The following is a 15364-nucleotide window of genomic DNA, read 5'->3' on the forward strand; positions in this document are numbered from 1 at the left end:
ATGAGTATCATCAGAACTAGAGAAAAAAAAATTCCCTTAAGAAATCTTTGTACATAGGCCACTCTCATGTTTGTTGCTGGTAAAAATTTTAGAGGTCTTAGTAATCTAAAAAATATGTATTCTACCTGTGAAGTGGTATTATCCAAAAGGAACTATACCGAAATACATCAGACAAAAAAGCTAAGAGGTCATAAAAATGCACATGCAATTCTTTTTTTGCTTATTCTTAGTTTATTTACTCCTTGTTTTCAGATAGTCAGTCAGGTAGTTACTCTTTAGAGATGTGAGATAAAGTATGGACATGAAAAGTAGTTATTTACCAAAGGCAATTATCGAGTATCGAAACATGTAGAGTACTTACTGCCAGTTCAGGGAGACAACAAAACAATTATATATAATATAGTAGCTTTTTAGCCCAATCTTCCAATAATTGCTTGACCAACATGCTAAATTTAAGAGTTCTTAACCTCTTAAATTTGGTAGTTGCAGTAAATAAAATGTGGTTAGTTCTGCAGGGGCAGAAAGATGTGATATTTTGTACCCATCATAAGGTCACAGACAATACTTCTGTAATGAAAGAGGTTTGACAAGAGAAAAACATAACACATTTATTTAACCAAAGTTTTATATGACATGGAAGCCTTCAGAATGTAGATTTGAAGTCCCCAGGGAAACTGTCTATTTTTATGCTTAGATTCAATAAAGAGTGAACAGCCATGTAGAAGTGTTATTAGACAAACAAGGAATTATGGAATAGTAATGATGAGTGGGGAAACCCAGCAATACCTGTCCAGATTCTTCTTGTCCCCACTGCTGTAACATCTCTTCCCCCTCCTGGCTTATTTTGGTATAGTTCCTTTTAGATAGTACTACTCTACAGATAAAATATATACTTTTTTATTATGAAGACCACAATTTTTGTCAGCAACAAATATGAGAGTGTTTCTTCCTCCCTTGACCTACTGTTGACCAAGAGTAGGTCATAGAATTTCTTTATGGCCACCTTCTAGATAGGTGGAAAAGGTTAGAGTAATAATTCTTGTTTATATGGCCGGCTTTGGGGAAAAGGGGGTTTTAGTTTCTAAGGCCTGCCCTGGGGAAGGGGAACTCTGAATTCTATGGCTGGTTTTAGGGAAGAATGAGGGGTGAGAGGCAGAAGAGCAGGAGAAGGTCAGAGAGACCCTGGCTCTGACGCTGCTTCTGAGGCCTTCCAGTGTCCTTTAGTTCAAGGTGCTTGGCATGCCAAAATAGCACATTCAGGATACCATTTTCTGAGCCCAACAGTTCCATATTCTGCCCCCAACTTGCACGTTGGAATAGTTTGTGGACTTAAAAAATATTGATGCCATAGCCCGGTCCTAGAGACTGTGACTTAATTTAGCTATCCCCAACCTTTCTGACACCAGGGACCAGTTTCATGGATGACAGTTTTTCCATGTACTGGGGCTGGATGAGGAGATAGTTTCAGGATGATTCAAGTGTATTACATTTATTCTACACATTGTAATATATAATGGAATAATTATACAACTCACCATAATGTAGAATCAGTGGGAGCCCTGAGCTTGTTTTCCTGCAACTATATGGTCCCATCTGGGGGTGATGGGAGACAGTGACAGATCATCAGGAATTAGATTCTCATAAGGAGTTCACAACCTAGATCTCTCGCATGTGCAGTTCACAATAGGGTTTGCACTCCTATGAAAATCTAATGCTACTGCTGATCTGACAGGAGGAGGAGCTCAGGTGGTAAGACGAGTTAGCAATGGGGAGTGGCTGTAAAGCAGATGAAGCTTCACTCACTCGCCCACCACTTGCCTGCTGTGCGGCCCAGTTCCTGACAATCATCTGGTCTTCTCACTGGTATTTATTCATTCGATTAGCATTTGTTGAAATTCACATCTATGCCAGGTGCTAAATTCACATCTGTGCCAATGGCCACGACCTGACAGTCATCTGGTCTTCTCACTGATGTTCATTCATTCAATTAGTGTTTATTGAAATTCACATCTATGCCAGGTGCTATATTAAGTACTGGGAAATTAGTACTAAAAATATAGACCTTTGAGATTCCAGTGCAATGGACTAGAAAGCAACACTTGGGATAACTACTGCAGAAAGGGTAGCAGTTAAGTCACAGTACCTAGAGGGTAGAGGGGATTGTTGGAAAGAAAGAAAGGATCAGGAAAGGTTTTGTGGAGGAGCTGTAGTGTTGGCCTAACTCTAGAACTGAAGATAAAGAAAATGAAGACAATAGGTGTAGGAGAAGAGAAAGGGCATCTTGGCATCTTAGAGAATGGAAACAGCATATGTAAAAGCCTTGTTACATTAGAAATCAAGTTGCAGCCAGCTTCTCATCTTATGTTTTCTCTAACTTACCTTGTATATCATTGTTGAAACATTTTTCTCACAGCACTGTATTGCACACATCAATTTCCTGCTCGAAAATACTCTGGATCCTTATTAACAACAGAATGAATTCTGCACTGCTGAACCTGACATTAGGGCATGTCAGCTCCTCCTCTAAAGCATTTAAAATGTCCTCTTCATTGTCTATCTGAAGCCCCCAGGTACATTTTCATCTCTTCACTTTTGCTTATATCATTCCCCTGCACCAAAATGTCCTTCCTACTCCTTTGACCGTGTAACTGAATCCTCCCTTTGTTCAGGGTTCCTTGATACCACTCCATCTCTCATCTCAATCTTGTAGCATTTATGTTTACTTTTACTATTCTTGTTTGTTAGTAATTAGATGGTGCCCTAAATATTTATCTATGTCTTTGCTTTTTAGTGGGATTGTAAATTCCTTGCAGAAAAGCGTAGGACCACATTATTTTATTTCTCTTTCTGCACATGGCACAGTGCCTTAAAATAAACAAAATTTATATTGTCACTCTGATAACAAAACTGAGTGACAATAATGTAATGAGTTTGGAAAATGGAGAAACAAAGCATTTGCATAATTGCCTAGTCTTTGATCATTGATGCACACTACTTTTGTGTAATTATAATGAGAGTATACAAATTGTTCTGTATTCTAAAATTTTACTTGACGTTGTATCATCAAAATTTCCTATGAAAAATAATAAATATAAGCTGGGCACGGTGGCTGACACCTGTAATCCTAGTATTTTGGGAGGCCGAGGCGGGCGGATCACTTGAGGTCAGAAGTTTGAGAACAACCTAGACAAAAAGGTGAAACCTTGTCTCTACTAAAAATACAAAAAAATTAGCTGGGTGTGGTGCCACGAGCCTGTAGTCTCAGCTACTGAGGAGGCTGAGACATGAGAATTGCTTGAACCCAGAAGGCAGAGGTTGCAGTGAGCCAAGATTTGCACCACTACGCTCCAGCCTGGGCAGACAGAGTCAGTCTCTGTCTCAAAAAAAAAAAAAAAAAAAAAAGATAAATATCTTTGGACAATAACTAAAAGCATCATTTACCCATGGCGTGCCAGGTACGGCTTTGCTTACACTGTTTCAACTTTTATGCATTTGTCCTTATTCCAATCCCATGAGGTAAACACCGGTGTTATCCTGGGGAAACTGGGAACACTGAGCTCAAAAAGAGTAGTGCTGTGCCACTTACTAGGTGACCTTGGATACTTATTTTACTTAGAGAATCCTCAGTTTCCTTATCTCTGAGATGGGGATAATAATAGTTCCCACCTTTCAGGATTTTGAGGGGATGAAGTGAGATGATGGACATGAATAGTGTCTGGCAGATGGCCAACACTCTGTGTGCTACAGCTCTTGGGTCACTGTTGCTGATCCCATTTTATAAGTGAGGAAGCTGGATCAAAGACTTTTAGTAACGCTCCCCAAATCACACACCTGGTGTGTGACAGAGCCAAGATTCAAACCCCTGTCCCAATTATGACATGAGATAGGGATCACAGAATTTATTACAATGTTGTCCAAGAGTAACATTTTACAATTTAGTGCTACAGAGAACATGTGCAGTTTTGAGGGAAAACACAGTTGGATATCTTCAGATTATCTTCTGCTTGGAGAGAAGGAGAAATTGAGAGAGAGAGAGAAAGAGAGAGAGAGAGATTTGCACGGGCCCGAGCTCTCTGCAGCAGCATAGCATGGCTGGAGCAGGGCTCAGGCTAGAATTCCTGACTGCTTCTTCCCAGGTGGTGTCATAACTGGGGCTTCTGAAACCCAACACCTGGGCCCTCTCCTTGGGTCTCAATTGGAGGGTTGAATCCTCTCCTGCTTGCTTACTAACAAGAACAATTCCCACTTTCAATGGGGTAACAGTCTGAGGGGAAATGGGCTGGGGTTTTGCCTGGAAGTATCTAGTTATTTATCAACTTCATAGTTTGGAGACTCAGCATAAAAACTGAAGTCAGCCCTATTAGCACTATTGCTGCTAATACAGCCATCCCCCCTTATCAGAGGGGAATACCCCGTGGATTCCTAAAACCAAGGATACGACTGAACCTGATTGCTGTCAATGAGAACATATTCCTGTTGTGTATGTCTTTCACCCACACATTTAATGCCTTTTCTATCTTAACTAAGCACTTATTACACAGTATGGCCGTAACTTTTGCAGTTTGAAGTACAACAGGAAAACTAGCAGGAATTTCTTTCCCTTCTTCACAATTTCAGGAAGAGAAGATATCTTACCATAGATCTCAGCAACCTCAGCGTACTTTTTTTTTTTTCTGTCCTTATTAGGTTGAGAACTTTCCCTTTTTGACTTAAAGAAAGTACTTTGTGGCTTCTCTTTGGCATATCCGAATTGCCAGCATCACTAAGCTTATGCTTTGGGGGCATTATTAAGTAGAATAGGGGTTACTGGAACATAAGCTTTGTGATACTGTGAGAATCAATCTGAGAACCCAGAGGGCTACTGACTAACAGGAGGAGAGTGCAGACTGTGTGGATTTGCTGAACAAAGGGAGGATTCACTTCCTGACTGGACAGCACAGGATGGCATGAGATTTCATCATGCTACTCAGGACAGCACACGATTTAAAACTTATGAATTGTTTATTTCTGGAATTTTCCATTAAATATTTTTGGACCGCAGTTGACTACTTGTAACAAACTGTGGAAAGCAAAACTGCAGATGAGGGGGAACTATACTGCTTATACTGCTCTTGCTATTTGCCATGGATTAAGCTAAACACATTATATACATTATTTTCTATAATGGATGCAACAATCCTACAGAGTAGCTACTATTATCTTCATTTTGTGGATGAAGCAGCTGGGCATTTTAACCATTCCAGCTACCGCCATCAGCATTTACCTTAGGAAAAAGATGTGTTTTGAATAATCACTTCCAGTATTGGGATAATTTTCAATAATTCTACCAGCCTAACTATAAAGTTGTATTATCTAGGAGGCCTCTAGTTCTTATTTTTAATCCTTATGCCTTTAAGTAGCTTCTTACCTCTGTAACTCACTACCACAGTAATATTTCGGGAGAAGCTAGATTCTCTGGACTATTGGTTAAATTCTTTTAAATGGCAATGTTTGTTATGAAAAGACTTTTCATTCTTCTGGTCCCCTCACTGGAAACTGCTCAAGAGTACAAGTTTTGATTACAGTTGCCTAAACACCAGTTCTGAAATGCCTTTCATTTACTTGAGCAATCAATTGGTTGCTCAATCATACTATCAAACTGAAAACAAGAGGAAAGGAAAGTCAACCGAACCTAACCGAAAAGAGGAACATGTTTCCTGGGATGAGAATGTGTCAAAGGCAGCATAGCATGACCTAAGTCTTCTGTGTAATCATGATTGTATCATGTGTTATGGGTAAATTATCTATTTTGTAAGTTAGTCCAGTGTGTGCTTCTTCAACTAACTGTGAAAGCATTCTTGAAAGACCATGAAACCTAATTATTCTAATTACCAACACAAAGGATTGATAAATTAATGATGAGGTCAGGTATCATTGTCATTAAATAGACCTCGCTCAATTATTTATCACTGGGTCTGGGGTTACAGCTCAGAGAGCTATGCATATTGCAGCACAGTTTGCTTGAGCTCTGAGACCTAAAGACTAGATTACAGTCTTGGCAGGTGGCTTTTGTTGAATGCAATTCAAGGGGGTGGTACACATTTGTTTCAGTCAGACATTTGGATGTTTTGAGGCCAATAGATATTCAAAGTTTATCTACAAAAGCCTATTTCATTTCAACCATGTAGAAAAATTTCTTTAAATTATACAGATAAATACAAATGAGTAGGAGAATCGATTAGCTGTAGAAAGACGTATATGTAAAGATGTTTTCTTGCATCTTAGTGTTCTAAAGACTGTTCTTTATTTTCTCAGATTCTGCTATCTGTCATGTACACTTTAGTGCTCTGTATTGATCAAAGTTTATCTTCATATTGGATTTGTTTCTGTACCTTGTTTCTAATTGTACAATGAAATATGTTTTCTGGTTAAGAAATGTGTTATTGAGGAGGATAGAATTGGGTGATACTAGTTTTTTATCATCCTGAAATCATGCCAACTCATTGCAAAGGTCAGTCCTCAAATTGGTATTAAGGCATGCCTTCTCATTGAGTCTCTGATATCTTGCAGCCCAGTGTCCCTTCTTGAAGGCCTGTAACCTGCAAAAGTACTTTCTTACATCCTATGAGCATCAGATATGGGGGATAAAGAATCCCTTCTTGCTAAACAATTATTCTTGGCCCACCCTCTGCCCCTTGGCTTTATTTTAAATCCATCCCCAACATATCTGATTAGTTGAGTCTAGTAATTTTGGCTTGGGTGGGCTACGGGGAGCAAGGATTAGCTAGAATTGCTGTTCAGGGACCTCTTTGGTATAAAACTGGGGGAGGTGGGGATCTCTCAGAGAATGAAGGAAAGGGTAGAGCACTAGGGAAGAGAAGAAATTCATACCTGAGATTATGTAATAGATAATAGAGTCTGGACTTTTGTTTGAAAGCCAGAATCAAGGTATGTATGTTGAGGGTAGGGGGGAGTAGTAATTGAAAGATAAATATGAAACTATACCTAGCATCAAGGAAAACTAATAGTAACTGAAGAGACAAAAATAAAACTTGTTTATGTTGTTCAAAGGAAAATTATATTTATAACATATGACAAAAACTTCATTAATGCCATGTAGATAGGGTTCCAGATTATTAACTGAGTTTATCATTAATTTTGTAGTGGTTTTAATTTGGTTGTTACCCTGACTTCCTTCTCTGTCTCTTAAGTTTTGCTAGTTTAATGTTCACAAGCTCACAAAATTAAAAATCTTGGTAGAAATATGGAGTAGCTATTTCTTTACACTTCTGTTTAGAACAAAGTTGTGATTTTGAATTGACCACTTATCTGGAAAGTGATATAAATCTAATAAGCAAAACTAGATGTATTTTAAATTATCTGTTAAATACCTAGTGCAGTGGAGATGTCCTGAAAGTGAGTACTTTATTACATTTGAAAAACAGACTTTAATTTTACTACTAAAAAGGATTTCCATTTCTCTATTTGTATGTGTTCTTTATACTAGAGATTAATGTGATAGCTCCTCTGTACACTTAGTTTTATGAATTTCAAAATTCTTGATGCCAAATAACTGAAGTATTGTCAATTCTGCCATAACATGATGTATGGGCTCCTAAAAATCCCCACACTATGCATAATTGGGCAATAAAAACACATTTTACAAAAAAAAAAAAAAAATGGGGATAGGCACACAATACATAGAAACATCACTAGTGGCACGTTACAAAAAATATGGGAATTTAGTAACAATGACAGCAATATTTTACTCATATTAATGGTTAAGAAATTTACAATAAATATGGCAGTTTACTTTGAAAAAGACCTAACGTTCCCTTGTGGAAGCTGGCCTTCAAAAGGGTTGCAGTTTGTGAGTTTTTGAGAAGTGTTGGAGGGAGAGTCATTGTTGACCCAGTTGTGAGCAGGTGTGGCTTTTCTACCTGTGTGGGGAAGTGTTGATGGATGAGGTGTATGGATTTTGTGTATTCCCACGCTGCTTGGTTTAGCTGGGTGCAGTTTTCTGCATCTACCCGGTGTTTCTTGTGGATAGAATCACACATAAGCAAACCCCAAACTTGTGTTATGATCAAATTGTTCTGCAATATATCAATTATGTTAGAACAAGGTCATGGTTTCAAAACCAGCATTGCCGTAGAATTGACTGTGTAATAATCCCTTCAACACTTTCACATCTATGATCCCACCTTGTTCTTGCCACCATCTTAGCAAGCAGGGGTGCGATTGACTGACCATTTGTTTTCGGAGAAATCTTGACCTATTAAAAGTCACACAGTAACTGAGGGAACCTGTGTCAGAGCTTGCCTAGGTCTGTGTGAGTCTGAGGCAGGCGTGCTTTCCTCTGAAAAGCCAGACACTCATGTATATGGGACAAAGAGCATCAGAAACATGGGCAAGGTCATAGAGACAGATCCCAGAGACTGGATTAGAAACCAACTCGCCTGATTTTCTGCTTAGAGGCTTCAGTTCACCATTTTAGAAAGTGCCTGCTGGCTGCCACCCTCCCTCCTGTCTCATCACCTCTAAAACACATTGTTAACACTTAGATAGGATATATTTTCTTCACTGAATGAATCTAAAAACCCTGCCATGAGAACTCAGTTTCTAATTTTTGCCATTGCTTTATTGGATATTTTAGAATGTGCAAAAGGTTTTAGAAATTGTTATTCAACTAATTTTTACCAGCACAGAGGTCATGTCAAGTGTCAGGGTGTTTGACAACAAGGCCAGTCTAGTCTATTAATCGAGTTTCAGAGAAGATTAATGATAAAGGGTGCAATCCCGAAGTCTGGGAATGACTTTGCTTTCAAGCATTAATTATGTGGAAAATAAAATTATTAGATACTACCTTGTCTACATCTACCCCAAACTGTGTCAATCAGCTCTATTTCTAGAAGGTTTACATTTATTAAACACCCCCTGTGGTCAATGCAATGGTCAATGCGATGGAAGCTACAACAAGACAAGGTATTGTATCTGCTATCAGGAAACTGATTTGGGAGTTCTGTTTGGTGACCAAAGAGAATCTTTACCACTGTGCCTATATTTTTATGTCAGAATATGGGTGGGTGCACATGCACAGGTGAGTAATGAGGCCCCATTCCCTAGTATTAGTTAAGTCAGCAGGTATGTGCTGTTTTTTTGGTCACTGTGTATTGTAAAATTCTGAGTTTGGCACTGATACTAAGGAACATCTGACAAAAAAAATTCCTCACTGACCCCTCTTTTTTTTTTTGAGACAGAGTCTCACTCTGTTGCCCCAGGCTGCAGTGCAGTGGCACAATCACAACTCACTGCAACCTCCGCCTCCCAGGTTCAAGTGATCCCCCTACCTCAGTCTCCCCAGTAGCTGGGATGACAGGTGCACACCATCACGCCTGGTTAATTTTTGTATTTTTAGTAGAGGCGGAGTTTCACTATGTTGGCCAGGGTGGTCTTGAACTCCTGAACTCAAGTGATCTGTCCACCTTGGCTTCCCAAAGTGCTGGGATTATAGGTATGAGCCACTGCGCCTGGCCAGACCCTTCAATTTTAAAAGTTGACTTTATATGTTAATAGGAGTTTAATTATAGTCATATGTTGAAGGGTCTTGTCTGTAAAACCACATATTCCAGGGGCCATCCAACTGAGGACAGCATTGCACTTGTGGAACCACAATCCAGGCTTGGGTTATCTGTTTCTACCATGACAGAGGCTACTCCATCACTTAAACTATATGTTCTGCAGCCCCTGAGAGGTGAAGACAAGCCTGGGTTGCCTCTATTTGTAATTTTCTTTTTTGTAAATTTTTTGGTAAATTGTTTTTCAAACAAACAACAAATATGACTGTCCCAGTCAGTTCAAGCTGATAGAACAAATGACCATAGACCAGGTGGCTTGAATGACAGGCATTTATTTCTCACAGTGCTACAGGCTGAAAGTCTAACATCGAAGTGCCAGCACGGTCGGGCTCTGGCAAGGGCCGTCTCCCAGATTGCAGATGGCTGGCTCCTTGTGTCTTCAAGTAGTGGAAGCAGGGCTAGCTAGCTCTCTGGCCACTACTTATAAGGGCACTAATTCCATTCATGAGGGTTCTACCCCATAGTCCAATTACCTCCTAAAGACCCCACCTCCAAATACCATCACATTGGAGATTAGATTTCAACATACAGATTTCGATAGGGACAGAAACATTCAGTCTATAACAATGATCAAACGAGGTTACAAAAATTGTAGTGTATGTAGCATGCTTGCATTATGTTTTGATGAATTAATGTTTTTTATTATGTACACCAAAGAAACCAGTGTAACTGCTGTAAATGTATAAATATTTGGGAGTACTGTTAAAGTTTACATTTAAAGCCCTTTCTGAATGTGAGGCTGAAAGTATTCTGTTTCTCTCTCTCTTCTCAACCCCATTTACTTTACAGAATGATTTTTCTGTTTTAGGTCATAATTGCTTTTTTTTTAAACAGGATCAAGTACCAGGTCATTAAGTGTGTTCTATGTCAGTTTGACCTAACCTCTCTGCCTTTTTCTTTTTTTCTAAAGGAATTCTTTAAAAATAAGAACGGGAAGTATTTTAAAATAAACATTTGACTGCCAGAATCTGATGTAAACTTCAGACTCAACTTTACATGTGATAGAAATGAAAAGAACTAAGGTTCTCTATTATGACATTTAGCGTCAATTCCTTTTCAATGATTCCAGCTGATGAATAAGTGAGCTAAAATATCTTACTCTTCCTGGTCAGCATTTAAAAATTTAAACATGGATTGAAAATCTCTAGGTTATGAAATACAGTCTAGGTTCACTTGTTGAGGGATCTAGAAGAAATAAGACTGCAGACCTGGTAAAATCAACTGTCTACTACTTCTATATTCTAGTCATTGCAACTCACCTCCCTTTATCCCTTATGTTATTTTTGTTTTCTCAGGGAAGCAAAAAAATTTGTGAATGAAAATGAAGGGGCTCTTGGGAAAGGAAAAGGAAAACGGTGGTTTGCATTTAAGATGATGATGGCCAAGGTAGGTATTTTTCTAGTTGTCTGGTTTATGGCATATTGCCTCTAAGAAGAACATTGATTCTTTTCTAAAGGGGTGAAAAAATCTTACATTTTGTATATATAAAACACAAATACTCATACAGTATAAACACAGTATATCTGTGGTATTGAAATTTACAGGGGAGATTTAAAAAATTATTCTTAGAGGAGTTAAATGAAAAATAAGTCAAGAAATACAGATTTATGGCAAAAGACTTACTTGTGTGACTTCGGCACTTCCAAATATAAAAGATTGCATCCTTTTTCATTTTCATTCTCTGAAAGTGAAGGGGTTCTGGTCAAGTTGTTTTCCTCAAAGTGTCTATATAGCTTTTTTCTACCAGGAACATCAACTATACAGTGGACAGAAAATAAGAAAAAATGATATACTGATACAAATATAGATTTTGGGGAAAGACAGAAAGGCAACTAACATTTATTTAACGCTTACTATGTGCCAAGCACTGAATTGAATTCATTTATAAAGTTATATTTAATTCTTACAGTAAAGCAGGAACATAGATATTATTATCTCCTCTTTACAAATGTTATACCAACTGTAAGCTAAATGTACTCCATAAAGTTTTGTGAATAAAGTTCATATATCTTAACTTTCATATATATATATATATACACACACACCCCACACACACACATAAAATAGATTAATTTTGTCTGTTTTTCTACAGTTTAAATAAATGGAATCATATAGTATCTATGCATTTGTTTTTGGCTTCTTGGATGCAATGTTATGTTCACAAGATATATCCACATTGTTGTGGGAGTTATAGTTCATTTTTATTCATGTGTGGTATTCTATTGTATAAAGATGCCATGACAATTTATTTACCCATTCTATTGTAGATTGGACATTTGGGCTGTTTCTAGTTATGAGTAATTTTTGTTTGTTTGTTTGTTTTTAAAATTAACTGATACACAATTACTTGTTTTCTGGTTTGTTGAAACAATAATCCAGACATTTGCTACAATAATGTCTGTTAAAATGGCTGGCCATGAAATCTCCAGCAATACATTCATCTGAAGGGCATTCTTGATGAAGGCAACTAATTTTGCCATTTTCATCCACCCTGTAGTATTTCAGGACAGCCAGCTTAACTTTCCTTTTCTTATGCTTATTCTTCTTTGGAGTGGTGTAAGATTTCTTCCTTTTCTTAGCACCACCATGAAGTCTCAACACAAGATGAAGAGTAGACTCCTTCGAATGTTGTATCCAGACAAAACACATCCACCTTCCAGTTTCTTGCCAGCACAGATCAGTCTTTGCTGATCAGTAGAAATTCCTGTTTTATCCTAGATCTTGGACTTTGCATTTTCTGTTGTATCCAAGGGTTCAAACTCAAGAGTGATGGTCTTTCCCATAAGGGTTTTTAAAGAAAATCTGTGTTTCCGTGGTGGTTCCACTGCAGAAGACAGATGGAAAAAAAAGCGTGGGCAATCTTTTGAACTTCAGACTTGTCTCATGCTATTATTTAGACAATAGTGCCTGTCCAGCTTCCACTTCATCCCTGCATAATGTGCACACATGCAAAATTCTCTGCCACATTCTCATTCTTCCCGGTGGTCCTCTTGACCATGGATGACCCAACACTGTAGTTAAATAGAAAGAAGGCCTTTTGCAAAAAGAATTTGTGACTTGTTTTCTTCTGTTTCCATTAAGCTGACTATTCTGCCTCTACCAGATTGAAGTGTCTCATGTCATAGAACTTACCATCTTGTATTGAACTCACCTATTTGTACACAAACTACCCTGGTAGATCAGAAGGCTTTCAAAACAGGACTTGGAAATAAAAGACAGAAAATAAAATTTGTTCATATTGAGTCCTTCATACAATGAAAACTAATTAAACACACACTCTGTTCCAATTACCCCATTATGTGCTAATTCCCTGCTTTCTTATTGTTTTATATAATAAATAGCTCTTTCTGAGAGGCCAGCATATTTTCCACAAAACAGGGGGTTGATAAACATTTTTTTGTTGAATTAAATTGGTCTAGGGTTAGTGGAGAACAGGGAAACAAGTGTAACCTACTGTTTCCCCCTTTGACTAGAAAGCAGTATTTGCTGCCAGAGAGACATTTCCAAGCTCATTGCATTGTCATGTTTTGAGGTAGGGGATAAACATCTTGACAAATCAAGAGGTTGGACTTTATTGTTGTATTTGACTTTCTTTTCAGAAATGGGTAAAATTCCTTCGTGATTTTGAGAACTTCAAAGCTGCGTGTGTCCCATGGGAAAATAAAATCAAGGCTATTGAAAGTAAGTGCTCATCAGATCTCAGACGGAGAAGGTTGTCTTAGAGAAATAGCTCATAAGCTTATCAGATGCCTTTCTCAGTTTCTGGACTTTTGGAAAGACTGGAAACAAATGAACAAAAACAATCAAATAAACAAAAACGTTGTTTATGCCTGCTTTCATCACTGTGAAGATTTGCTAGCACTTACCAAGGACAATACTGGCGACCCCACTCTCATGTTCTACCTTAGTCCAAAACATTACCATTCTAACCTGGTTTTCTTTCCTATACAGGGAAGTCACTATTGTGCACAATGACATTGAGTCATCTTATTTGGAAGGCAGAGATTTTATTTTGGCAATGAACATGACATTGAGCATATATACTCTCATGAATGACAGTAATCAAAATGAACAATGTTTTAAAAAGTGAAGAAGTCTTGGTCTGGGAGCAGTGGCTCACGGCTGTAATCCCAGCACTTTGGGAGGCCGAGGTGGGCGGATCACTTGAGGTCAGGAGTTCGAGACCAGCCTGGCCAGCATGGTGAATCCCCATCTCTACTAAAAGTACAAAAAGTTAGCCAGGCCTGGTGCAAGAGCCTGTAGCCCCAGCTACTCAGGAGGCTGATGCAAGAGAATCACTTGAACCCAGGAGGTAGAGGTTGCACCGAGTTGAGATCGCACTATTGCGCTCCAACCTGGGTGACACAATGAGACTCTGTTTCAAAAGAAAGAAAGAGAGAAAGAAAGACAGACAGAAAGAAAGGAAGGAAGGAAGGAAGGAAGGAAGGAAGGAAAGAGAAGTCTTAAAACCTCATTTTCAAATCTCTGAAGTAGAATAAGCAATAGTCATCCAGGAGCTTGCTATCTGAGTATTCACATTGTGCATTTATTTTGTGGAATATTCATAGGAAGGAAGGAAGGAGAATATAGCCAATCAAAAACCTATTTATCAGTGCTTTAGGCTTAGAATAAGGCAAATAAAAATTTTAAAGTATTGTAAATAAAAATAGTAAATAGTTTTTTAAAATAATAATCTAAAAAAAGGGATAACATTTGAAACAATTTTGAGCATAATCTTACCATATTCTGGTTTCTAATGGTTTCAACTAGGATCTGATTTTTATCCATTCCTCTCTAGATTGGAGGCAGGTTTTCCTGCTGGTTAAGTGTGGCGTTGTATAATTAAAATGGAGGCTCCATAGGGAGATAACACAGCTGATGGATAGCTTGCTGACATGATTGGGCATGTTTTAGGAGTGGCTAACCCTCGGTTCCCTGTCTCTCAGTATTGGATGGCAATTATTAAGTGCCAATGAATTAAAATACATCAGCTCATTTATTGTACCCCCTTTCAGACACACCCGGTGCCATTTCTTTCTTGCTTTAATTTCCTCCTTAACACTTACCACTATCTGAAATACTATATCTTTAATTTAATTTTTTGATGCAATCTTAATTCATTTTATTGCATGTTCATTTCTCCCAATAGACGGGAAAGTTAGTTTTGTTCACTCCTGCATTCCACTTGGCACTTAATAAATATGTATTAAATAAAATTACAGACAAACTCGCTAAATGTCTGACATTCCAGGAAAAAAAGAAAGGAATTTAGATACATCAAAACAGAGCAGGCATCATGGATTTCTTAGGTTTCAACTGTACAACTCAAATGTGGTAGGCTGAGAGGCATTGAAAAACAGAAGGCCATTTGGAGCATTAAGATCCTGATACAATATATATGGTAAGAACTCTGAATTTGGTCTTTGCTTTGCTGCAGATTAGATGTTTGGCTTCGAGCCAGTCATTTAACCCCTCTGAACCTCAGTCTACTAACTTATAAAATTATAGGGCTGAGTCTTGATCAGTTGTTAGATAAATCCCAAGAAATTTGTAATTAATGATAGGTAAATACATACATTTGAAAATTATTTTTAAAGCACACTAGAGCAGGTTCCAGCCTATCCCAATAGTAATATCATGCTCATTTGGGTTCCAATAGGCTATAGCCCATGAAACAAAAACAGACAGAATTATTTCTATTGCCAGAAATTACATGCAGCAAGAATTACACATATGATCACCATCCA

The 15364-nt window shown here is 38.0% G+C and overlaps 1 protein-coding gene and 1 pseudogene across 1 annotated transcript in view; one reads left to right on the forward strand and one right to left on the reverse strand.

Moving 5' to 3' along the window:
- TMC1 (transmembrane channel like 1) overlaps positions 1–15364 on the forward strand; it is a 180833-nt gene that overhangs the window by 69510 nt on the left and 95959 nt on the right. The window contains exons 6-7 of the mRNA XM_023213110.1: positions 10913–11003; positions 13217–13298. Coding sequence (XP_023068878.1) covers positions 10913–11003; positions 13217–13298 — 173 coding nt within the window. The remainder of the gene's footprint in view (positions 1–10912; positions 11004–13216; positions 13299–15364) is intronic.
- LOC111543238 lies at positions 11961–12615 on the reverse strand (annotated as a pseudogene).

Source organism: Piliocolobus tephrosceles, chromosome 14, assembly GCF_002776525.5.
Source record: "Piliocolobus tephrosceles isolate RC106 chromosome 14, ASM277652v3, whole genome shotgun sequence".
NCBI lineage: Eukaryota > Metazoa > Chordata > Mammalia > Primates > Cercopithecidae > Piliocolobus > Piliocolobus tephrosceles.